Here is a 26,111-nt window from a genome sequence, read left to right on the forward strand (position 1 = left end):
GTCTATATATTCTCTTCCCTTATTCCAATCAAATTGATCCTTCTAACTCCATTTTTTTTCTCTTAATTTTGCAAATCCTACATTCTATGTCAAATACCACTAAAAGAAGTATACTGTTATTGTGACTTTAGAATATCCCCAACTTAATGACAAGATACACAACAAAAATAGATTCTTTATTAGACTAACTCCAGTTCATCCTATATATATCTTGTATGTTTGCAAGTTGTTTCCCATATTAGAATTTTAGCTCCTTGAGGTGAGGGATTGTTTTTGCCTTACTTATATTGTCTAGCATAATGCCTGGTACCTAGTAAGCATTTACTAAATACTTACTGACTGATTTTTCAGTGAGAAATTACAATTTACCAGTATGCAAACTGAAATGGAGATTGGCTAAGGCACTAGTCCCCTATATTTATCCACTCATCCATGTAATAAGCGTATCTATTCTACTATATCAAATATCAAATATCTATATCTATATCAAATTCTATCTCTATCACACCAGAGGGTGGTAGAATCTTAAAATATAAGATCCCAATAAGTGAGAGAAGATTGAATAATATGAAGCAAGAAAATAACAAATTTATAATTCTCAAAATCCAGAGGAGAAGTTTAGAAAGAATCCCAGGCTAGATCATAATATTACTCAAAGGCTACTATTGGCAGATTTCTTTTATGAAATTTTTTCTTCTGCAAACAGCTTTGATTAAAACAAAACAAAACAAAACCTCCCATGGCAATAAAAATATGACATACTGTTCAGATTGAAGAGCCTCTTTAGATCTGTTGCTTTGTTCTAAGGTTTATTGCAAGCTTTTATTTTAAGATCTAATGAATGAGAATGGGTAGGACACTCTTTCTACTTGAGTTTTTTCATAAAACCCACACCTAAATAACATTTTTGTCTTCCTTAAATGGAACAGATCCAGAATGATAAATATACATTCAAATTACTGTGAAGTTTTCTGTTAAAAAACAGAGAACTTACTAAATGAAAGGCTCCTTCATTTTTTTTCTTCATTTGTACAAAATATTCTTAGGCATCTGCTAATCTTAATTTTTTCACAGTTACAAAGTTTTTGGAGGAGGACAAGGGAACAATTTATTTTTTTCTTTCTTTTTTTCTCCCTTTGGTCTCATACTTTTTAACTGAACTTCCAGAGATTGTTGCCTCTAAAATTTCACCATTGCCGTTTCACATCTAGTTAAACAATGACTTTTTCTTCACAGGAAGTTCTTTGATCTATGTTGATCTTTTTCTTTTTTCAAATGACTGACACTGCTTTTGAGGATCCTTCCATTCCTAGATACCTCTCAGAAACTCCTTTTATTTTGTCCCTGGGGCTGGACTAGATGGCAACGGAGTTCCCTTCCAGCTCTAAGTTCTATGATCTTAAGCATTAAAAAAAGAGACAATCATGGTACTGACTACTAGGGACAGTGGAAAGTATACATGATTTGGAGTTAGAGATTTGACTCCTGTCCCAGATTCAATTTGTATGAATGAGTGTGTGTGTGTGTGTGTGTGTGTGAGAGAGAGAGACAGAGAGAGACAATCCCTCTGGGACCAAGTTCCTATAAAATCTATAAAATGAAGAAGTAAAATGAGACCAAATAGTCTCCTAAGTCCCTTTCTTGATCCTATGGAAATAGCCTGCTCCTATTAATCTCCTAGGAAGTTGAGAATGAAAGTTCTTATTCCCAGATAAGACTTTTTTCTTAAATTAAACTTAAAAAAACATAATATCTACAGGATATAATTTCCCAGAGAGAATGATGGTAAGAACCGGGTAGGAATTTTATTAAACACACAGCGACAAAATGAAGAAATACTACCTTTCAGCTATTTACCTGTTTCAATATCTTCCTTAGCGCTGTCGGCAGAGCAGTAACAGCAGTCTAGAAAGACAATGTAGTTGACCACATTGAAGAAGAGCCCAATAATCCCAGCAATGAGGACCAACAGGGCTTCTTCTGTCTTCTGAGGATTGATATACCTCTTGATGGCTTCAATCAGGATGCTAAACATGAGGGCCACAGCAAAGATGGTATTGCCAAATGCTCCCAACACTTCTGCACGGGGCAAGCCATAAGTGCTCTTCCTATTCTGTTTGATTGTACTGACCCGAACCCCAAACAGACCTATGATCATTGAAATGAGGTGAGAGAGGACGGCAAAGGCATCGGAGGCCAAGGAGAGAGAGTTGCCAATATATGCAATGGTTAGCTCCATCACAAAGAGAAGCAGGCTCACCACGCACATGAGAGACAGGCGACAACTTCTCCCTGTGTAACGACCCATGTTGTCTTGGCCCTCCCACTTGGCTCCTCCAGTTCTCAGGAAGGTCTGGGCCCCACTGGGAGCAGCTACAGATTTCTTGATTACAGCTCCCCACGATAACTCTCTCCTTCAGCCTTTCAGGGCTTGTCATATTTGGAAAGCACTTTTTATAGGCCCTAGTAAAGCAATAAAATGGTTTAAAGGGCAATTAAGCAAGGGGACATCACGTGAGCCCCAATGGGGAAATGCACAACATGGGGATCCCCTAGCTTCAGGTGTAGTTCTGTTATTGAAAAACATATATCGAACTGGTGAAAATCCCATGCCGTAACAAGTGGGTAGTTCATCACCACTTGCTGACTTCCCATCTTTTGAAGCCATGACATAGAATATAAGATTATTTCAGCAAAGCAAGATTCATCTAATACAAAAAAGCTTTTCTAACCTGTTTTGTAGATTATTTGCAATGTTACTTGCTGTATAGCATGAGGAATTTCCGGAGGAGATCAGCACTGAAGTGAGGGACAGCTGAAAGGTTTGCTTCCTGTCCGCTCCTTTTCTTAAAGACTTTCCTTAAGTTCAAAGACAAATATTACCTTATACACTCTCCCTGGGAAGATAAGATATATTCTCTATTGTTGGGGGACAAGAGGGCAGAGAATTTGCTCTTCTAATGTTCAATTATCTAAATTCCTCTGGCTTCATACAGCCAGGGAATTACTCTCCAGTGTTTTGCGATATATTAACTTTTTAAAATGAGTGATAGCAACTTTACTAATTAATATTTTGAGTGGTTATAATTTCTTCATCTACTATTTCAAGTTGAGACGTTTCTTTTAAACCTATTCTGTCTCCCAGAAAAGATGGGTTTGAAACAAAACTAAGCTATTTCTGAATCAGATTTATATAATAGCTCTCTATCTAAGCTTAATTTCTTTTTATTATATTATTGTGATCTATAGGGGTAGACATTTATTCTTCCTGGTTTGTGCAGCTGCAATTGAACCCACACAGAGATTTACTAGAGAGCAGCGATTGTTTTATTGTTATCTTCCTTGGTCTATAGCATAACACACAGTGTAGCACCTTACAGCTTTTGCAGTAGGTACTGAGTAAATATTTGTTGAATGAACAAATTAATGAGAAAGATAAATGGCAGGCAGGCAGGGTAGTGCAAAGTTAGGAGTCAAAGACCTGAGTGCCCAGTCCCAGCTTTGCTGTTGACTATGAGTTTAAGGCATTTTACTGTGCTGGACCTGTTTTCTCACCTGTGAGATTCAAACAATGGACTGATTCATCTCCAGAAGTTCTGTAAGTGTTGTTGTTTGTCCTTCATTCTCAAAGAGGACCATGATATTTGGGAGATGATGCCATGACTTGCAAGTGAATTGGATTAAAATGAGGGAGGGCTACACAAGGTCACCTGGCTCATTTTCCCCTCCAGAGCCATCTAGGTCCAGGGACAAGTATAGATCAGGATGATTGGAGATGCAAGTCTTAATCTGATGTCATTAACCTAGCAGAAATCAGAAATTATCTTTATCTTAACTTCTGTGCTAATGTTACTTTCTAAAAATATAAACTGTTAGAAGCCTATCTTCAAAAGAACCTGACAGGCTCATGCAGAAATTAGTCTAACATGATTTCTGATCTTTCAAATGTATTTTTACGCTTTTGACTAACAATCTAAAAGTTGGACAGTGGTCCTAAAAATCACTTATTTATTCATTTATTTTAGCACATCATACATTTTTATTTCACATTTGGTTAAGAGGGTGCAGAAAAAAAATGCCAGCTACAGAGTTGAGAGACCTGGATTCAAGACTGATTTTTGACACTTCTATTTATGCAAAATTAAATTTATGCAATTCACAGATTAAAACCAATTTCCTTATCTGTAAAGTATGAGGAGCTAGATGAGATAGAACCTCCAAATTCCCTTCCAGTTTTAAAACTGATCTTATAACAGCCACAATGTGGAAAACATTGCATAAGCACAGCTACACGCAAAACACAAGCCAATGTATTGGTTGCCCTCTCCCCAGAATGTTGATAGACTCACTATTTATTGACATTACTGACAACATGCTTAAGGGAGGTAGGGGAGGAAGTGGGGCAGAAGTCACACTAAAATGACCCTTAAGACTAATTTTTTTTCCTGCAAAAACAATTTGAATAATTTTAGTACCTATCAAAGTTAGATTTTATTACATTAGGCAAAGATAAACAATTAAATTTAATGCTTTGACTCCACCTATTGTGGAACATACACATCCAAACTCCATGTTTATGGATACACCGTGGTTATTCAGCTGATAGTATGAAGGAACATCCCAGATAGATAGCCATCATTTTATTCACATTTTGCAATGCCTTCTTTCAGGCTGCTCTTTGTGATGGGAAACTTCAGTGATAGTGAACTCTCTCCAATTCAGTTTGTAAGAATGTTGAGCAGATGCTCCCCCACTCAAGATACTGTTCATGATATTCCCTTATCACGTGACTCGGATCTTGAGCTGAACTGGGTTGGGCAGATTCTTCTGCAGAGAGCAGCTTAACCAATAGCCAACGCTTTCTTGGAAGGGCTGAAGTGATGAGTACAAGTCAAAGGTCAGTTTGGGAATTAAGGTGCCACTGGCTCCCTCCTCCAGACAGGAAGCTGCTGGCATCAAACTTTTGTTATTGGTAACAAATAAAAACGTCAAGGTACGAACAATATAGTTATATGGCAGAAGAGACATATTAATAGCTCTGGTCAAAGATAAACAGTGGGATCTACCTAGACTTTCTACACCCAAAATACCAATCTCTTATCTATTTGCCATCTGCTTTCATTATGACTCTCACATATCAGGATGAAGACATCTTTATGTCTTCCTCCACCAGTAGGTCAAATGACTTAATGTAATTATCCAGGCTTCAATTTTTTTGTAAATAATTTTTCTGGTTTGTTGGAGTTAAATATATATATATATTTAAACTGTCTTAGTTGGACTAAAAGTAGTTTCAGCTTAAATAAGATGTAAAGCGGAACTGTGCTTGTCCTTCTGTATGTTAACTTTCTAGAAATGGATCTTGTTTCACACTGACTCCACTAGCTGTTTTGAAATTGATATCACATGATTCTGATAGTCCTCAAAGGTTCTGATAAAGGCCTCATTTCTAAAATATATAGAGAATTGACTCAAATTTATAAGAATTCAAGCCATTCTTCAGTTGATAAGTAGTCAAAAGATATAAACAGACAATTTTCAGATGAAGAAATGTGAAAAGGTGCTCTAAATCTCTACTGATCAGAGAAATGCAGATTAAGACAATTTTGAAGTACCACTACATACCTCTCAGATTGGCTATGACGGGAAAAGATAATGACGAATGTTGGGGGATAGAGCAAAACTGGGACACTAATACATTGTTGGTGGAGTTGTGAAGTGATCCAACCATTCTGGAGAGCAGTTTGGAACTATGCCCAAAGGGCTATCAAACTGTGCATATCCTTTGACTCAGCAATGTCTCTTCTGGGTCCGTAAGCCAGAGAGATCATAAAAGGAGAGAAAAGGACCCACATATGCAAAAATGTTTGTGGTAGGTTTGTGTAGTGGGAAGAAACTGGAATCTGAGCAGCTGCCCATCAGTTGGAGAATGTCTCAATAAGTTATGGCATATGAATGTTAGAGAATAGTATTGTTCTATAAGAAATGACCAGCAGGATAATTTCAGAGAGGTCTGGAGAGACTTACATGAACTGATGCTGAGTGAAATGAGCAGAACCATATCATTGTACATGATGATCATTTCTGATGGATGTGGGTCTTTTCAACAGTGAGATGATTCAGGCCAGTTCCAATGGTTTTGTGATGAAGAGAGCCATCTGCATGCACCCAGAGAGAGGACTGGGGATTGAATGTAAATCACAACATAGTATTTTCACTCATTTTGTTGTTGTTTGCTTGCATTGTTTGCTTTCTCATTTTTTTCTTTTGGTCTGATTTTTCTTATGCAGCATGATAATTGTGCAAACATGTATAGAAAAATTGGACGTTTAATATATATTTGGCTTACTTGCCTTCTAGGAGAGGGGGTGGGAGGAATGGGGTGAAAAATTTGGAACACAAGGTTTGCAAAGGTCAGTATCAAAAAACTTTCCATGCATATGTTTTGAAAAAAAAAAAAAAAAAAAAGAAACTGATATCACACTTCCCATGAACTTGGAGGGTACTTTTTTGAATAGCTGATATAACACAACTTGGAAATAAAATATAATTTCATTCCTTTCAGGGGTTATTTGTTTCTAAGCCATCCCTTGCCTTGAAAAATACTACCATTCTACTTTAGGTAATTAGTGCCTTTATCATAAGACAATTACCAAATTTATCAAATAAATTAATATTACTAAAGAATACAATCAGGGCAGCTAGGTGGTGCAGTGGATAGAGCACCAGCCCTGAAGTCAGGAGGATCTGAGTTCAACTGTGACCTCAGACACCTAATACTTCCCTTGCTATGTGACCCTCAGCAAGTCACTTAACCCCAAGTGCCTAAGCAAAAAAAAAAAAAAAAAAAAAAGAATACAACCTCTAACACAATAACTCACCATAGAATCCTTTAAGTGATGAATGCATCTTTAAAAAAAAAAAAATAATAGCTTTTTATTTCCCCAAATACATGCAAAGATAGTTTTCAACATTCACCCTTGCAAAACCTTGTGTCCCAAATTTTTCTCCCTCCCCAAGACAGCCAACAGTCCAGTATAGGTTAAACATATGCATTTCTTCTAAACATATCTCCCCATTTATCATGCTGCACTGAAAAGTCAGATAAAAAGGAAAGAAAATGAGAAAGAAAAAAAAAAAAGCAAACTAACAACAAAGGTGAAAGTACTATGTTTTGATCCCCATTCAGTCCTCATAATCCTTTCTCTGGATGCAGATGGCCTTCTCCTTCACAAGTCTATATGAGTTGCCCTGAGTCACCTCATGGTTTCTTTTTTTGCAAGGCAACAGGTTAAGTGACTTGCCCCGGATCACACAGCTAATAAGTCTGAGGTTTGATTTAGACCCAGGTCCTCCTAACCCCAGGACTTATGCTCTCTCCACTGAGCCCATCTGCCCCTGAATCACCTCATTATTGAAAAGAACCAAGTCTATGTAAATTTACCTTGAAGGAGAATTTCAAGTGCTTTTGGAAAGCAGCAAATATACCCATTATGTGAAACCTAAAAATTGCCAAGGAGCAATATTCTTGGAAGACACCATTGATGACATATGTGCTATTTGAAAGATTGACAAAATACAGATAGGGTGTGATGGTAGCTATTTTGGGAACTTTGTTCTAATAGCATTTTTTAAAATTTAGATACCCCCATTATATAGGGAAACTGAGAAACTTAAAGGTAAATTATCAGGTACCAGGTGAAAGATGGTTCATAAAGTTGATTATTCCTAAACTTTTCATATTAATTCATGGAATTTTGGAAATTGATTTACAGATATCTTTGGGAAATATTTTGGAATAAATCAATTCTTATTAAAGTTATATCAAGTACATTAAATACATTAAAATTCTCAATTGAATCTGTAATGTATTCATTTGGGATGATACAAGATTACCATTTATCCATGCCTAGCTATTTTGTGTACTTCATGTTCATGTTCTCTCATAAATTTGCTATAAGGGGTTCATCAAAAAGGCTAGGGCATTTTCTTACTTTTTCATAAATGAAAAGAAGATGTTTATTAAATACTTACTATGTGCCATATCCGTTAAGATAGCCTGACATTGCCAAAATACTAATGGATTGTTAAATTGTCACCATGTCATCCTTTGCACTTGCTATGTGATTAGTTCTTCTCCTATTCCTACCCTACATTACACTGATAACAAAAGATCTTAAAAGGATCAAATCTAAAGCTGGAAGAGGCCCTTCAGTGACTTGATCTTTCCTGACACTCTGGGTTTAAATGTTTTTTTTTTTTTCCTGAGGTCTGAATTTTTTTCTGCAATCTTTAGGAATTTCTCTTCCTTCAGATATCATTATGAATTAATTCTTCATTGCTTCCAATATAAATCTCCTCTGTGTATTCTTCTTCCAAACTAGTGGCTTTCACTGTTTTTATTCTTAAGTGATATTTCTATCTTCTGTATAAGTATCCAAGAATTCAATGAGTCCAATTGCAATGGTTTGATGAATCTTGCTGTTTAAAGGTGTCTGAATGTTTTGCAGATTTTTTCCCACTGATTCAGTTTTTGAGGAGATACTGCTCATCATCATTCATCATCTCTTTCTTTATAACCTCTTACAAGTGAGTCTAAATAGGTGTTGCCTATAGACACCAACTTTTTGCTGAGCAAATACATCATTCTCGCTATCAAGATGATTTTAGGCTTTAAAAAAAAAAATCTCCATATTATGATAATTAGTTAAACTTCTGTGTAAAGTAATAAGCAGTATTGATATAATTTTATTTCTGTTGTATATGATTTTTTTTTCGTTATTACTTATTTAGATAAGTTCAGGATTGAACTTTCTCAATTGCAGGCCATCTTTAAACTCCATAGACTTATACTCCAATATCTCACATAAAATGGAGGTAGTACTAGTTCTCAAAGAATATGTGAGTAGATTTTAGCATTTGCAAGGGAGTTGACTATGCAGTGAAGCATTAGATATCTACTTTCTGAAGCTCAGTCTTGGTATGAATACAAAGTCTTATCATCAATATGCTAGCAACTTGTTAATAATCTCTTTGGCTCTGACAACTCATAAAAAGTATAAAGAATAAAAATTCTGCACAATAAATCTTCATTATACTCGTGGTTATTTGGATAAATGCAAAAGTACTAAAGATATTACTGATTCTCAAGAAGAAGGCATTTTCAATCTGATGATTTCAGAAACTAACAAACATGTTCTGTTCCTTATGGCATTCTTTATAATAAAACACACACACACACAATCACATACCCCAACCCCCCCCAAAAAAAAACCCTCCATAAATAAGTCTGATTATGTTATAATATTTTCACATGATTCAGCATCTTTCTTGCTTAGCATGAAATTTCATGTATCATTATCTGGCTTCATTCAGTTTAATGGCTCACATTCATGTTTCACTTCATTCATTTCTTCTTAAAATGTATATAAGATTAACAGATTAACATTTTAGGAAAGATGGATAAGGGCAGGAGATATCATCATTAGTCTGAATGTTGCCATTATTTTAAATTCCTAGTGACATTATTTTTTAACAATTTCCAAAGGCTTGTGAGGATTCATATTTTGATGGAGTCAGTTGAAACATTACAATGGGAACTGGTGGTTGTGGTAGAGAAAGTAGAATTTACTTCATACTTTGTTTGGAATTAAGAAAGTAACACTAACAATTCCAACCTGAGATAACAGGAGCAGTAATCCTAGCACCTAGGTTGCTGTTTCCTGATTCAGAGCAACTTATAAAAGTCAAATTCTTCAATGATCCAGAGACTTTTGAAAGATCTATTAAATGTCCACTTATATACTACTTTGTTTAAATTTTTAATTTGATTAAATTTTTTTCATAAAAAAGAACTCAATCCATATAAATGCAAATATGAAGAAATGTATGATCACAATACATATTTATTGTTAGAACTGTTCACAGAAAAGTCTTTATTTCTGCTATTTTAAGAGTATAATGACGTTTTCCTTTTCAATGTTGTCTCTTATGGCTCTGCTTTTTGAAATTTTATTTAAAAATTCATAAAACTGGTTATTTTTGAGATGTCAGTCTTATTTAAAAAAAAAAAAAGCTCAGCAATAGCCATTTTCTCTAGTAACTGCGACCAAACAAGGTGTAGAACTTGGCTAACTTCTTGCCACAGACACACTTGGCTCCAGGTTGCAGCTCACGGAGAGGTTTGAAGGGTATACAAAGGCTTTTTGCTCCCATTGATGGGGCACCAGGTTCAAGATCTTGATCTCTGAAATAAAAATAATTTCATTTATATATATTTAGACAACTCTATTAGTTTGAATGAGTACAAAATTTTTTTCATTAAGTTAAATAAATTCTTTATAATAAATTCAATAATGATATTAGAGCTCAATTTTATTAAAAAAAAATATTGCCTAGTAGGCAAAACATTGTGATAAGCTTTTGAGAGTTGTGAGGCACAGAATGATTTACATGTAAGTACAATACAAAATAAGATGTGATAAAAGAGGTGCAAATAAAGTGTCATGAGTATAGAGGAGGTCACAATTGCTCAAGAATATTCAGGGAATGCTTTAATTGTCCATTAAAAATAGGCATGCCTTCAACAGTTTTTGTATAAACAATGATGTTGAATCTTTTAAAAAAAGATTGATTTATCATTGCTTGGACTGCAATAGTTTTTAAACTGGTCTCCCTGACTGAAGTTTCTTCCCTCGCCAATCCACAGAGCTAGATGTCAGAATGATATTCCATGTTCATGAAAATTCAGTTGCTTGCTATTCCCTCTAGGATCACATACAAACGCTACTATTTGTATCTTAAGAGCAGGACCAAGCAAATTTTGTGTAAATTGTTGCACTGGTTCTCTAGCATTAAAACATTTCATAAGCTGGCTCATCTATCTTTCCAGTCATTCTATGTCTACTACAAACTGGCCTCTCTGCCATTCTTTCACATTATATTCTAACCCATCTTCATACCTTTGTATAGGTTGCCCTATAAACTTAGGTTGCACAACTCTTCTCATCTTTGCTGCCAAAATCCCTACCTCTCTTCAAAGCTGAAGTGTCAGCTCCTATATGAGGCTTTTCCTAATTCCCTCACATTACTAAGCACTTCCCAACTCTACCTGAAACCACTTAGTATTGACTTTGCACATTGCATTTTTTTACATTTGTTCATTTTGTTTCCCCAGACAAATGCAATCACCTTGAGGGCAGGGATTGTTTCATTTTTGTTTTTATATCCTCTGTGATTAGCAATATCTGGAAATTAGTAAGTACTTAACAAATTCTTCTTGATGGACTAATATATTATACATTATGGATTCAAATATTAATTTTTAATGATATTTATGTGACTTCTGTTAAAAAAAAAAAAAAAAATCAGGGCATAGTATTCTTTATTTGAGGTACTCATATAATTCCATGAAGCCAGGCTCCAGTGTCTGCCTAGTAGTAGAAGCCTTCTGCTTATTTTGTTAAAAGGGAAGAAGAAAGCTTAAAACCAAATTCCAAACACACAAAAATATCTAACTTCAACAATTGTTAAATGTGTATGAACTATATTAAAAGAGAATATTTAAAGTAATTTCTAAATTATTTGCACATTTAAGTTGTATTTATGAATAAGTTTACCTGGCAGTAGTTTTTTTGATCCAGTCTTCACAGTCAATTTCCCCACAGAAAGGAATCTGAGCAATCTAAGGTAACATATAATGAAGAAGAAAAAAATTATAATTTGCTGCGTTCCATAAAATATTTTATTTACATTTAGTGCTGAATCATTTATAATTCTAAGCACAATATATTCACAACTACATAAATTGCCTCTGCCGAATTTTATTTATTTATTTATTTAATAGCCTTTTATTTACAGGATATATGCATGGGTAACTTTACAGCATTAACAATTGCCAAACCTCTTGTTCCAATTTTTCACCTCTTACCCCCCCCCCTCCCCTAGATGTCTGCCGAAATTTAAAAGTAAAACTATGAACTATCAACAGGGAAATAAATTATTTAATTACTAGGAATAGACTTCATATAGGTTCTACCTCAAGAAGAATTTCAATAAATATTACTATACTAATCTACAGTTACAATCAACATAATTTATCAGGATCTGAAAAGGAAATGCTTGATCAACTTCTACCTGAATAATGTATTATCTGAGTTCACTATTCATGATAAATGTAATTTAATTGTAACAATTTTATTTTGCCTCTGGCAAAAGGCAATTTAAGATGCAATTTCCCCCTCGAATTTAAAAATAGAATACTCTTATGAAATGATTTTTGAAGTGAAAAATTTAAGTTCAAACTATGAAAGTATTTGGGCCAAGATAACAGTGAAACTTGTCCCCTTTGTGTTGATATTTGGTAAATCATTAGCACCAACTCAAACAAAAAGGATTAAAAACTCTGACATTTACAAAAAGTATTGTTTACAATGAATTAGAAAAGGGGGAAGATTGAAGGAGAGCCAATCATATTTAATTATACAGTGACAGGAAACTATTCATGGTTTAGTTATAATCTCTTCCTACAGGAAATACATACCTATGTATTTTATTTTCAAATGTTAATTCAGCAACTAGGTCAATATTTTCTTATTTGATACTATTTTAGCAATATTTTAACAGTTTTATTTCTAGTTGGCAGTTACATTCCTTAATTTTAAGAAAACAATCACTATGCCCTAAGTTTGGATTGATCTTAAAAACAAAGAGCAAAAATTCACCCAATAATGTTGTTAGCTAAATTGTTCAAAATATGTGTACTTAAAAATAAACATGTTATAATTTTTGAGATGACACAAAATAAATGTAATACATAATAGCTTATTCAGAATATCTCAAATTCTATTCTTTATAATAAACTAATGGGAATTTTTAGGTTAAATTCAATTCCAATAGTCATTAGTTGTATGGAAAATACCAACTGACAATTGGTATATACCTCAGTTTCCTTATCTATAAAATGGAGAATAATGATTAACATTTTCTACAACTTACAGAGTTGTCCAGAAGGTATTTTATAAAGCAAAAAATGCTGTACGAGAGTTCCTTGTTATTATAATCCAATCATTGAAATATTTCTGGTTAATACTAAATCTTAATTTAACTTTAAATTAGAAAAATCCTCAATATTAAAAATTGCTATAGTGCATTGAAATTTTTTAAATGGGAAAATTACAAAGATATGTCACCATACTAAATTCTTCAAAAAGAGACATTTAAAACTATACATAAAAAACAAATATCACTGTAACAAAGGAATTCATGCTTATACAATATATATGTACATAATGAGTAATATTACACATGATATAAAATAATGGTGTGCATTCTACCTAAAATTAAGAATCAGAGTACATCCATACTTTGCTAATGTTTATTTAAATGCACAATGAAATCTGTTTGAATGGTTTCAGTGGAAATATGTACACTTATGACATCTGTGTTAAAATGCATAATAGTTCAGTTAATTAAAAAATTCTACATTGGAATAATTCCCAAAAGCAAACCACATACAATCAGATATAAAGAAGTTTGGGGAAAAAATTTTTAAATCAATAGTTAAAATAACTAGATGCCTAACAATTATCAAATTATGTTTTATCTGTAAAAGTTCTTTTTTCCCCTTCAAAAAAAGTATAATAGCTAGCTACATTTTAGACATGAGATGAGATGGGTAAGAGAGTTCAAAGAAGACAAAATACAAAATTTTTTAGTGTTTAAAATACATTTGTTGGACCTGTACCTGAAATTCAGTTGTAGTCTAGCTTAAATAAGTTGAAATGTTTACAGAAGTTTATCTTCTATTAGCCCATCTTGTACATTTTTAATTTCTGTGAAAGTTATGGTTATTATTATCATGACAACTAAAGTTGTGCCATAGGCTAATTTATTAATTCATACAACATTTTAAAAATTACTTTTAAAAAAGTAACCGATAAGATATTGTTTCCACAATAAAGGAAATGAAAATGTCTTAAGAAATACATTAAACACAAAGAAAACAAATAGGATGCACATTCTCAAAACAGAAAAAGAAAAACCCAAATCTCCCCTGGACAGCTGGACACTAGTTCCTCAACACCTTTACAATGATGTGGTTAGTGAATCATTGTATATGACAGAAATGATGGGATTTGAAAGAGAATAAAACTATATAAGGAAACCACATACATAGAAAAGGTAGCAGATTTTGAAAAAATGGGATCAAAAAAACTAAGAATTGTGAGGGATCTTAGTATCTAATCTTATAAATGAGGACACATTTATAAATTTATTACTATCTCAGTGATAGTAGGGACCTTCAAAGTTATCTTGTCCAATAAAGGAATCTCCTCTACTTTTTTTATTAGATGATCTAGTATCTGCTTTATAACTCTCAATTATGAGGAATTCACTCTTTTATAAGGCAGTCAATTCAATTTTGGCCTGAACTCAAAACTATACACATTAATTATTTTGTCTAGTTTAATCCCTTGTGCTTAAAACAGTGCTTATATATTTTAAGTGTTTAAGATTTATCAGTTCCTATGGGAAAATAGACATGCCACAACAAAAATTCAGCTAATGTTTTATATTGGTTTTGACAAGAAGACATAGCAGAAAGTCCACTAAATCGGGTACCAACATCTGGGCTTAGCTGAAGCATTGGTATTCATAGATAGTCAGTGTGAATCTGGGCAATTTGTCATCTAAGCCTGAGTTTCTTCACTCAAAACAACAATCACATTCACAATAGTAGCTGTAGCTGTCCATACATTAGTCAATGTGGATTATCAGCTCCCTAAATATGCTAAGACATTATAATATCACTTATTCATTACATAGTCATGTAGTTTGAGCAGCCTCATAATGGCAAAACTTTTTTTCATAGCAATCCTCAGGTGAGAACGTTGCAATAAAGCCACCTCATCTAATTATAAAAAGCGATAATCATATTGTTCCTTAAGTTCCAACAGTATTTAAAAAGATAACTTAAATATTTTAAATTCACCTACATGGTGGTTTTAAAAACTTTTCAAAAGTCTTTTACCTTTCCAGAATCCAGTATTTTCTGAAATTCTTCCATTGTATCGGCTACAACCATGTGAGTTTTGAGGTCTTCAGATGCTCTACAGAGAAAATTATTAACAAATATTTCTTTTTATTCACCAATATTTATAAACAGTTTATAACAACACAAGGTGGTAAACAAGTAAGAGTATATCAATAGGCTTGGACACAGAAGACTTCTGTCCTTATCCAGATTCTGCTACTTATTAGATATGTGACCATATACAAGTCACAGTCTCTTATGAGTCTCAATTTCTTCATCTCAAAACATGGGTGTCAATGTAAACTGGAATGTTTGTTATTTTTTTCTCTTTATTTAAATACCATTGTTCTAATCTATCTTTTGTCAATATTTGTTAAAATCCAAACACAGTTTATGAAATGTCATGGAAGAATAAAAAAAAGAAAATAATGAAAAATATTACTTGGGATGGTGACATGATTGTTTTAAGAACCAAATGACACTTAAAATGCTCTCTGAATGCTTAGTATTCTTAGTAGATCTAACACAGCAGTCTCTTCTCTTAAGAATTTTAAAATATAAAAACTTTAGCAATTTAATTGGTTCAATAAGAATTTTATTATATGTTCTTTTTTCCACTTTCACATGTCAATTACAATTATAATTATATATCCCTTAAACAAATGAATGGCATAGAATGTATTGTAATAAAACATCTCTCACCCCTCTATACATATTCTCCCTTTTGCATACTGGAGATTCCTAGGACCACCTAAATGCTTGAAAGTGAAAGCCTTTGTATGGAAACTCTACATTTTACCCTTATAAATTAATTAATCTAATAGCTGTGATAGATTAAGCCAAACTTAAACTCCAAATCAGCATCCTAGTCACATTAAATCTGATGATTGCAACATAAAATTAGTTTCATCCCATGTTGTAAAACATGGATGTTAATGTAAACAGAAATGTTTGTTATTTTTTCCCCTTATTTAAATACCACTGTTCTAATCTATATTTTGTCAGTATTTGCTAAAATTCAAATACAGTTTATGAAGTGTCATGGAAGAATAAAGGAAAAAAATAATGAAAAATATTATTTGGGATAGGAATTACTTAGAAGGGCCTGTAAAATTTCTTTTCTAAAAACTAAGCATCATGTTTAAAGAACTTATTAACGTATATCTCAGATAGTTTGTAAGGATCCAACCTTTTGAAAAGGTTAACATGGATATCCTCCAAAATATCACGAAGCTTCATTTCAGCATCCTTTTCAGCAATTGTCAGCTTTTCACCAGTGTCTCGTCTGACTGCTACAAACTGACAGTTCTTCATATCTCGTGGTCCCACTTCAAGTCTGATTGGAACTCCCTAGAAAATGTAGATAACTGTAACATAAATACACATGCACATGCAAATACCTGCAATTACATACATGCATGTCAGGAATCATAAGAAAGACAAGTCTATATATACAATAAAAACATGATTTCTCTCTATAATCTCTGCAGCTGGGTGGTGCATGCATAACACATAAGCCTGGATTCAAGACGATCCACGTTCAACTCTGACCTGAGACACTTATTGGCTGAATGACCCTGGGCAAGTCATGTATCCCTGTTTGCCTCAGTTTCCTTATCTGCAAAATAAGCTGGAGAAGGAAATGCAAACCACCCCACTATCTTGGCCAAAATATCTTTCCATCTTTGAGGAAACCTGCATGAGAGTACGGCCCTGTACATATCGGCTCTTATGTGACAATACATGTATAATCAACAAAACAAATAATTAGAAAAAATACAAAAAACATCTGGAGAATTCCAACAAAGCAAATAAATAATATTACTGCACTACATTAAATATGGTTGCTTTCTAAGAAAAGGGACTGCAAAAAATAACAAAGTTATATAGAAGAAAAAAACCTTTAAATATTTAGCTCAAAATGAAAACATTGTCGTGTGGTAAAATAGAAAATCAATGAATGGGAACAGAAGGAATCTCAAAAGTAAAAACATTTATCCTTTATTCATTGTAAACCTCCTATAAAATTTCCTAGCAAACAGTTATACCAATGCTCAACTCTTCCATTAACAGGCAGTTCATTAACAGAAGTCCTATAAGCTTCACATATAGAGAAACAAAATGTTTCTGATCTGTTTCACTGAATTCTCTGCTTCTCTAATTGGTCAAAGTTTTTTTTTTTTTTTTGGAGCAACAAATAACAATCGAACATAAACGAAATCAAGAATATTTTTAAGGAATGCAACTTAGAGCTAAAGTCTAAAAACTGGAAGATTTTATTTTTTTTAACATATAAGTTTATTTATTTATTTTAAACTTAAACAGAAAATAAGAAAAGAGAAGCAACTAGATGGAGCAGTGAATAGAATGCCAGCCCTGGAGTCAGGAGGATCCGAGTTCAAACTTGCATTCAGACACTTGACACTTAATAGCTGTGTAACTCACTTAGCCCCAACTGCTTTGCTTCCCCCTACCCCTACCATAGAAAAAGATGATAAAAAAAAAAATTTGCCATGTGCACAGAACATAAGAGAAGATTCAAAATATAAAGCAATAAATATCCATTTCAAGAAAGCTTATACAATAAATACTAGTTATATTTAAAACTATCCATTTTTTCTTTGCTTCTTTGTAGGTCTTCTTTTGTTCTCTGTTGTGTACTTTTTACTTTATTCTCCCCCACATATACAAACATCTGCATACATATATACATATACATACATAGCTATATACATTCGTATCTATCTGTGTAAGACCATAGTATGCTTATTTATCCTTTGTTTCTCTGAAAGTGAATAACATCTTCTTAAGTCCAAGTCCTTCCATATTTTTCTAACTCCGCCAACTCATCATGTCCTATACCATAGCAATATTCCAGACGTATACTGTCTAGTTATTTTAAAAAGTCTAATACAATGTAAAATATTGGCATATAGTATAGTTTCCTTATTTTTTCCCTTTTGATTAAATCTATTTTAGTTTTAACTTACTCCTGCTTTTTATTAACATAACTCCTAACCACCCACATAAGTAAAACTCCCTTATCCTCTATCCCCCTATGCTTATTTCTTTCTGAATTTAGAAGACTTTTATACCCTTATAAATATGTATGTATTCTTCTCCCTTGAACTCATTTCCAATGAAAGAAAGGTTCCAGAACTAGCAACCCTCTTCCCCATCTAATTCCTCTGTCAATTCTCCTTTTCATACCTTATAATTGTTCTACCCCAATCTTTGTTTCAAACTACCCAATTATTAAATGTCTTAGACATATGGTTTATACAAAGACATGTATAAAATAGAAATAGTTTGTCCATATTGAGTGCCTTGTAATTAGTTTTTGATGTTTACTTTATATTTCTCTTGCATCTTTTATATCAAATTTTCTATTAAGTTCAGGTCTTTTTGCAACAAAATCCTGAAAGTCTATCAATTCATTGAATATCCTTTAGTTTTTCATTCATGATTGTCCTCAGCTTTTCTAGGTATATTTCCGGCCACAACCCCAGTTCTTTTGTTCTTTGATATATAGTGTCGAAGATTTTTGGTCTTTTAAAGAAATCACTGCTAGGTTTTATGGGATTCTAATTGTGGCTCTGCCATATTTGCATTTTTCCCCTTCTTGTTGTTTGTAATATTTCCTGTATGATCTGGGGGTTTTAGAATTTGCTTTGATGTTCCTGTAGGTTTTATCTGTAGGATCTCTTTCAGGTGGTAATCGGTGAATTTTTAAAATCTATTTATACTTTCCCCCTCTTGTTCTAACACTTCAGCACAATTTTCTTTGATTATGTCTCGTATTATTATATCAAGATCAAGACTGATGATACGATGAAAAAACTCTTTTTTTGAACATCGCTTTCAGCCAGTCCAATTATTTTTTTTTTCTTCTTGATCTCTTCTCCAAATAAACTTTTTTCTTATGTCTCCTGATCTCTTCTATTTTTTTATTTTTTATCTTTTGTTTTATTAATTCTTGGTCTCTTAGACCACTGCTGGCCTCCTCTTGCCTGACTCTAGTTTTCAAAGAGTCATTTTTTTTCCCCTTAAGACTCTGGATCTCCAAAGCTTCTTAAACTCTGCTTCACAACTATATATATATATATATATGTGTAACTGAATATGGGGGTCACAAAATTTTGGCAACAGTAAAAAGGATCAAATATTCTACCAAGATTTAATTTACTATGCTACAATAAATGAGCATATCCATATCAGTATAAAAATCTGCTTTTTATCTTTAATAAATGATAAAATTATGTGTATGCCAAAGAATTGTTTTAAAATAAATTTTTGATTTATTATTAAAAAAAATTATGGATCTCTTTTCTAGTTGATTGACTTTTCATAATCTGCTTATTTTTCTTGGCTTGTTATTTTTTTCCCCTTTATCTCTCTAATATTTGACTTTTTAAAAGGAGTTCTAACAATTCTTTTTAGGCAGGTGACCATTTGATGTTACACTTCAAGGTAGGAGAGGCTTTTTTTGCTTCAGTATTTTTCTCTGAAGATGAACTTGATCTTCTCTATTCCTACAGCAATTTTCTATGGTTGGGTTCTTTTTTTCTTTCTTCTTCCTCCCTCTCTCCCCCCCCCTTTTTTATTGTTTTCTTTTTTTTCTAGTTGTACACGTACATTAAACTTTTAAAATATGCATTGCTTTAAGGATCAAGTTGGGAAAGAAAAATTAGAACAAAAGGGAAAAACCACAAGGAAAAAAAAAACAGAAGAAAAAGGAAAAAAAAAAAAAGAACATAGCATGTGTTGATTTACATTCAAGTCTCCTTAGTTCTCTCTAGATGCAGATGGCATTTCTATCCAAAGTTAATTGGAATTGCCTTGGATCATTGAAACTCTGAGAAAAACCAACCCCCTTCACAGTTGATCATCTCACAATCTTGCTGTTACTGTGTACAATGTATTCCTGGTTCTGCTTGTTCTGCTCAGCATCAGTTTGTGTACATCTTTCCAGGCCTTTCTAAAATCAGCTTACTCATCATTTTTTATAGAACAATGATATTCCATTTTTTCATGTACTATAATTTATTCAGCCATTTGCCTGTTTACTTAAAAAAAAAAAGTATAGCCTCTTGTTAGCATGATCACCTCTAATATGAGGGTGTGGGGGATGGTTTCTTTGGCCTCTAGTCCTCTTTCAGCTCTCCCCTCTAGCCTGGAACTGAAACCAAGAACTCTCCTCTTAGTGCTGACAGCCAGCCTTAACCCCACTGCTTCCGCACTCACCAGGCAAGTGCTGATTCCTTCTCACCAAAGACCATGTTTTGGCAACACAGCTAGACTTGGCATCCTCTATCAGTAAAAGTTCCCACAGTCTTCTGACTCAGATGCCTGACTCCACATTATCTTGGAGGTGAAAATTCCTATGGCTGGGACGAAGGCTACCTCTCAAACTAGCTAGCCCCAGGGTTTGCAGCTTGCTGTTCCAGCAGAACCAGCTTGGACCAAACCACATCCTGGTATTTTTCTTCAGATCTTCTCTGTTTTCCCAGGAGGACCCCTGTTCTGCCTCAATTTTTCTTTCTTTCTTTTTTTCTTATAGCTCTATGTTCTTTTTGCTCACTCTCTTTTTAAATTTCCCATATCTGGTTTCCAATCTCATCAGTCAACCAAAATCATGCTCTTTAAAGTTACCAATGCTCTCTTAATTGTCAAATCTAAAAGTCTTTCTCCAATCTTCCTCCTCCTTGACTTTTCTAAAGCCTTTGACATGGTCAATCACCCTCTTCTGCTTGATATTCTTTGTCTCTATGTATTTAAGTCCACCACTCTCTTCTTAGTCAGTCCTTCTCCAGTCACTTCTTCTCAGTTCCCTTGCCAGATCATTGTCTAGGTCACATTAGGCTCTCTTTTCTTCTCATAGTTTCAATTGTTTTCTCTATGTTGAGGATTCTTAGACCTAGTTATCTAGCCCAAACCTCCAGATGCATTGTTTGAAACTGGATATCCTGTAGACATCTTAAAACATGTTGAAAACTGAACTCTTTCTGTCAAAACCATATTCTCTTCTGAATTTCCCTTGTACTCTAGAGGTTACCACCAGCCTCCCACTCATCCAAGCTTCTAACCTAGATGTCATCTTTGACTTCTCTCTCTCATCTCCCATATCCAATCTGTTGACAAGTATAGCTGATGTTATTATATACTTATTATAATACAATGAAATTGTTAGGAAAATATCCTGAACATATTATTTAAAAAAGAGAGGAGAGCTATAATTTGTAGAAGAAATTCCATAGCATCAATGTTACTGAAAATAACAAAACAAAAACTCAAATTAAAAACAAATTAATTTTTAACAAATGGGGAATGGTTTATTAAACTATGTTAATTAATGCAATGGAATATTGTAATGCAAATTGGACCAAAAACAGTTGATGTATATCATATTTGGTAAGTTTTATGTAAAAATAATGCAAAGTAAAAGAACCAGAAAAATTGAATAGACACTTATTAGGAGGAAAATTGAATAAGAATGACTAGACAGATCATTCTGAAGAGGATTTAAAGGGAGTGACTGAAAAACCACCATGATTCTATTTATTTATTTGTTCTGGTTTATTTATAAATAACTCCTCACCAAATTTATATATATATATATATATATATAATATATATATATATATATGAAATAGTGCTTTGTAAATATCTAAAAATAATGTACATAATTACAGGTTTTTAGGTAACTCCTCACCAAACTTTTATACATATATATGAAATAGCATTTTATAAATAACTGAAAATAATCTACATAATTCCAGGTTTTTAGTTAAATAAAAAGGATAATAAAAGTCTAGAATCTTGGACCCAAAATCAAACACAAAAGTCCAGATATAATCTGACTACCTTAGAAACAAAAAAATACTATGATTCTTCATTACCTCAGGTACCAAATTTCAATTCATCTTTTACATCATGGTCTTTGCAATATGTTTTTAAAAAAAAATCCTTATATCTTATTTTGATTCATAAATCCCTGCTCAAAAACCTCCAATGTTTCATTATTCCAATGCCAGGTAAAATACAAATTCCTGTATATGGCATCCAAGGACTTCTAAAATGTGGCTTTAAACTATCTTTTCAGAACTACTTCTCATGACTCCTGTAAATGTACATGGACTCCTATCCATTTCAGTATAATTGAAATAGCCATTGCCCTCTGTTCTCTCTAACTTTTACTGCCCTCTTGTGTTTGTTTACATATTCGGTTTACATCATGCTGCAAATGGACACCCCTTCAAGCCCATTCTTCACCTTTTAGGAAATTCAATACAGATGTTGTCTTTTTTTATGAAAACTTCCTTGATTCTTTTAATAACAAGTGATCTCTTACTCCATGTAATTCTCATAATTTGCCTGAGTTTTTTCAATTTAAAACATCTGCTCTTGCCTTAGAGTTATTTACATATAATACTTATAATACTTCCCTTACCAATTAAGTTATAAGTTTCTTGAGAAATAAGGACAAAACTTATTTATCTGTGTAAGCCCAAGGCCTACTGTCTTGGGGCTTAATGTCTGTTGAAATGAATTGAATTGTAATCTAAATTCAAATGGATTTTTGGCAGTTAGCACAGTATTGTTTTATAATCTGTAGTCAACTCTCCCAAGGCAGCTGATTTCTTGAACCAATGTTTAAGATTTTAGAGTCATCTGTATTTCACTGTTAGATTTCACTTATCATTCCAGTTTGCTAGGATTGGAGTATAAACCTGTTACCTAATACATAAGCTATCCTTTCAAGTTTCACCTGTCTTCACCTCACCTAGCTACGTCTCCCAACAGACTATTTTCTGGCCATTTGTAAGCCAGACCCCCTGTTTTTTAGTCTTTTTTTCCCCACTGAAACTCTACTGTTCTTCCTGGGGGTGCCTTATGCTCACTGATTGGTGAACTTTCAACTTATTTACCTCAGTTTCAGCCTTATTATATTAGTGCAGATTTCTGATCATCCAGAAGTTATGCCTTTGGATTAGAACTCTTTTAACGTACTTTTCATCACATTACTCCTCCTTCATCTTCTATTAGAATGTAAGCTCCTGACTGTTGCTTTATAATATAGTTTGAAGTTCTTAGAACAATCCTACCCCTTTTAATCATTTCATTTTATATTACAGAGCTTTATTAGAAATGAATTTTGCTATTATTTTCTCAAGTATTGTAAAGTAATTGTTTGATGATTTGATTGGTATAGAATTAAATGTTCAAATTGACTATGGCAATATTGTCATTTTTATTGTATTTTTATGCCCTAGCATGAGCACTGAATATTTCTCCAACTATTTAAATATTCTTTATTTAAGTTCTTTATTTACTTTGTCATTGAATATATACAATATATGCTTTAGCATATTTAACCCTACATATTTTATGTATTTTGTAGTTATTTGGAATGAGATTTCTATTTCTATTACTGGCTCTTATATGTTTTTGTTATTACCTCATAGAAATGCTCCTGATTTCTGACGGTTTATTCTGCAGTTTGTAACTCTGATGAAGCTATCAATGGTTTCAAGTATTATCTTTGCTGGTTCCCTAGAATTTTCTATATAAATCTTCATGCCATCAGCAAATACGAACAGTTTTAGTTCCTCTTTCTCTATGTGAGGTCTTTAATTATAAAGCAGCAATTATCAAAACCACTTGATATTGGTTTTAAAAAAATGGAGAAGATCAATGGAACAGATTATAGACAATGGAGAATCAGAAACAATGGATCTCAATAACCCATTGTTTGATAACCTGAAAAAGATAAATTACTTGTGAAAGAAATGTCTATTTGATAAAAACTGTTGGGAAAAGTGGAAAGCAGCCTGACACAAATTAGGTTAGACCAACGCCTTATGCTAAATTCTACAATATGTTTTAAGAAGATATGTAAACTCAATATTGAAGATTACATCATAAAAAATTAAAAGAGAAGATCCTTAAAGAGCTATGGGGAGATGTATTCTCAATCAAATGAGCAATAGAGATAATTACAACAGACAAAATGGATCTATTTAATAAGATAAAACTTAAAAAGTTCTACACAAAGAAAATGAATGAACTTAGGATAAAGGAACTAGTTGAATGGAGGGGTAAAGAAAAATCATTATATCAAATTTCTCTGAAAAGGATTTGGTATTCACGATATTTTTATACACACACGTGCATGCATGCATATGCTTATGTGTCTATATGTGCATAAAAAGACCAAAAGTCATTCCCCATTAGCTGTTGGCAAAGAAAAGGAACAGTTCTCAAAAAGAACTGCAAACTCTTAATAAACATGCCAATATTCCAAATCATTAATAATAGGAATGCAAATCAAAACAACTCTGAGGTTTCATTGAACACTTGGCAAATAGACAAAGATGACAAAAGATGGGAATAGTCAATACTGAAGGGCTTAAGGGAACACAGCCATACTAGTTCATTTGTGGAGTTGTCAAGCAGTCCAATCATTTTGAAAAGTAATTTGGAATCATTCAAAGTGACTAAAATATCCATACTCTTTGACTCGGAGATTCCATTACAAGACTTATACCTCAAGAAGACTATGAGTAAAAAGAAGGTCATGATATATACCAAAAATATAGTACTTTTAGTGATAACAAAGAACTGGAAACAAATACCGATCAGTTGAGAAATGACTAAGCAAATTCTAGTACCTGATTGTAATGGAACATTATGCTATAAGAAATGATGAACATGAAATAATGAATGTTATGAGTAGAGAAGAACAAAAGGTTTTACTTGAACTGACAGAGAGAAGTAGAGAAGAAAATAATATACACAATGATTATAAAAAAATAACTACACACTATTCGATAAACAAGTCAACAAATAATACAATATATTTTGAAAATAGTTCAACTACTTAGTGAAACCCTAATTCCTGATGGAACTACGATAAAATTAGAATAATCACATTTATTTCAATAAAAACAAGCTAAAACAACTCTTCCATTAAAAACTTAATGTGCATATAAAAATTAAATAGATACCACATATCTACAGAGTAGACAAATACTACATCCATCCATCCATCCATCTATCCATCTATCTATCTGTGTGCGTGTCTATGTATATACATGTATAGCAAAGCACCATCTGGATTTTCAATTTTTACTGACCAAAGAACACTACTACTTAAAACACAGAGGAATAATAATACAACCTTTAAGTATGAAAAAAAGTAGCTATAAATAACAAAGTTTGGAATAAAATCAGGTAGGGAAAAACAGTTTAAAGGAATTTACCTTGAGCTCCCAATGATTGAACTTCCAACCTGGTGAATAATTGTCTCGTAAATCTACCCGGACACGGATGTTAGCCATGAGCAGTCGTTTTCGATAATCATTGCATTTCATAAACAATGCCTCTCGGTCTTCTTCAGAGAGTGCGTTTGTAATTCCACAAGGAATAACAACAACCTATAAGCCAGTAAAATGTCCCAAACTTAGAATACAGAAATAAATTCGATTCAAGTAATTTTATTATGTAAAGTTTGCAACCATCTACAAAACTCTGCAAGTTGGTGTATATGAATGATGTCTATATTGCTAGAAATTTTATGGAATTATTTATCAGATCCCATAAATAGCTTCTTCTATGAAGTAGAAAACACTCCATTTATTTTAAAGTAAGTATTTGAAGAACTGAAAGTAATTAACTATAGAAGCAAAATAAAATAGATACAAAATGGTTAAAATGAATAAGAATTTGTTTAATTATCTTGTTTACATTATCTTGTTTACAATGCATTTTAAAAATCTACTTTTCAAAGTAGAAAGTAAGTTACATAAAAAAGACTTCTTCCTTACCTGAACACAGGCTACTCGGGGTGGCAGGACCAAACCCATGTTGTCCCCATGAACCATTGTCATAACACCAATAGTTCGAGTGGTAAGTCCCCAAGAATTTTGATAGGCAAACTGCTTCTCTCCTGGTGTCTTCGGGTCTTCAAAAATAATCTCAAACATTTTAGAAAAATTCTGCCCAAGATGATGTGATGTTGCTCCCTAAAATAAAGTTAAACAGTTGCAAGCATAAAAAAGCATGGCAGCTTATTTAA

At 33.0% G+C, this 26,111-nt stretch overlaps 2 protein-coding genes across 4 annotated transcripts in view; both read right to left on the reverse strand.

Annotated features, from left to right (window-relative positions):
• LOC116419118 (zinc transporter 10-like) overlaps nucleotides 1-2,308 on the reverse strand; it is a 42,462-nt gene extending 40,154 nt beyond the window's left edge. The window contains exon 1 of the mRNA XM_031937387.1: nucleotides 1,858-2,308. Within this exon, the coding sequence (XP_031793247.1) occupies nucleotides 1,858-2,308 (451 nt within the window). The remainder of the gene's footprint in view (nucleotides 1-1,857) is intronic.
• A 7,569-nt stretch (nucleotides 2,309-9,877) lies between these two features.
• Nucleotides 9,878-26,111, reverse strand: part of EPRS1 (glutamyl-prolyl-tRNA synthetase 1) — a 68,200-nt gene continuing 51,966 nt past the window's right edge. For all 3 annotated transcript variants that reach the window (XM_031937390.1, XM_031937389.1, XM_031937388.1), the window contains 6 exons: nucleotides 25,861-26,058; nucleotides 25,297-25,470; nucleotides 16,224-16,384; nucleotides 15,032-15,110; nucleotides 11,619-11,683; nucleotides 9,878-10,246 (listed from right to left, as the gene is read on the reverse strand). In XM_031937390.1, the coding sequence (XP_031793250.1) occupies nucleotides 10,096-10,246; nucleotides 11,619-11,683; nucleotides 15,032-15,110; nucleotides 16,224-16,384; nucleotides 25,297-25,470; nucleotides 25,861-26,058 (828 nt within the window). In that variant the 3' untranslated portion in view covers nucleotides 9,878-10,095. The remainder of the gene's footprint in view (nucleotides 10,247-11,618; nucleotides 11,684-15,031; nucleotides 15,111-16,223; nucleotides 16,385-25,296; nucleotides 25,471-25,860; nucleotides 26,059-26,111) is intronic.

The sequence above is a fragment of the Sarcophilus harrisii genome, chromosome 4, assembly GCF_902635505.1.
Source record: "Sarcophilus harrisii chromosome 4, mSarHar1.11, whole genome shotgun sequence".
Classification (NCBI taxonomy): Eukaryota; Metazoa; Chordata; class Mammalia; order Dasyuromorphia; family Dasyuridae; genus Sarcophilus; species Sarcophilus harrisii.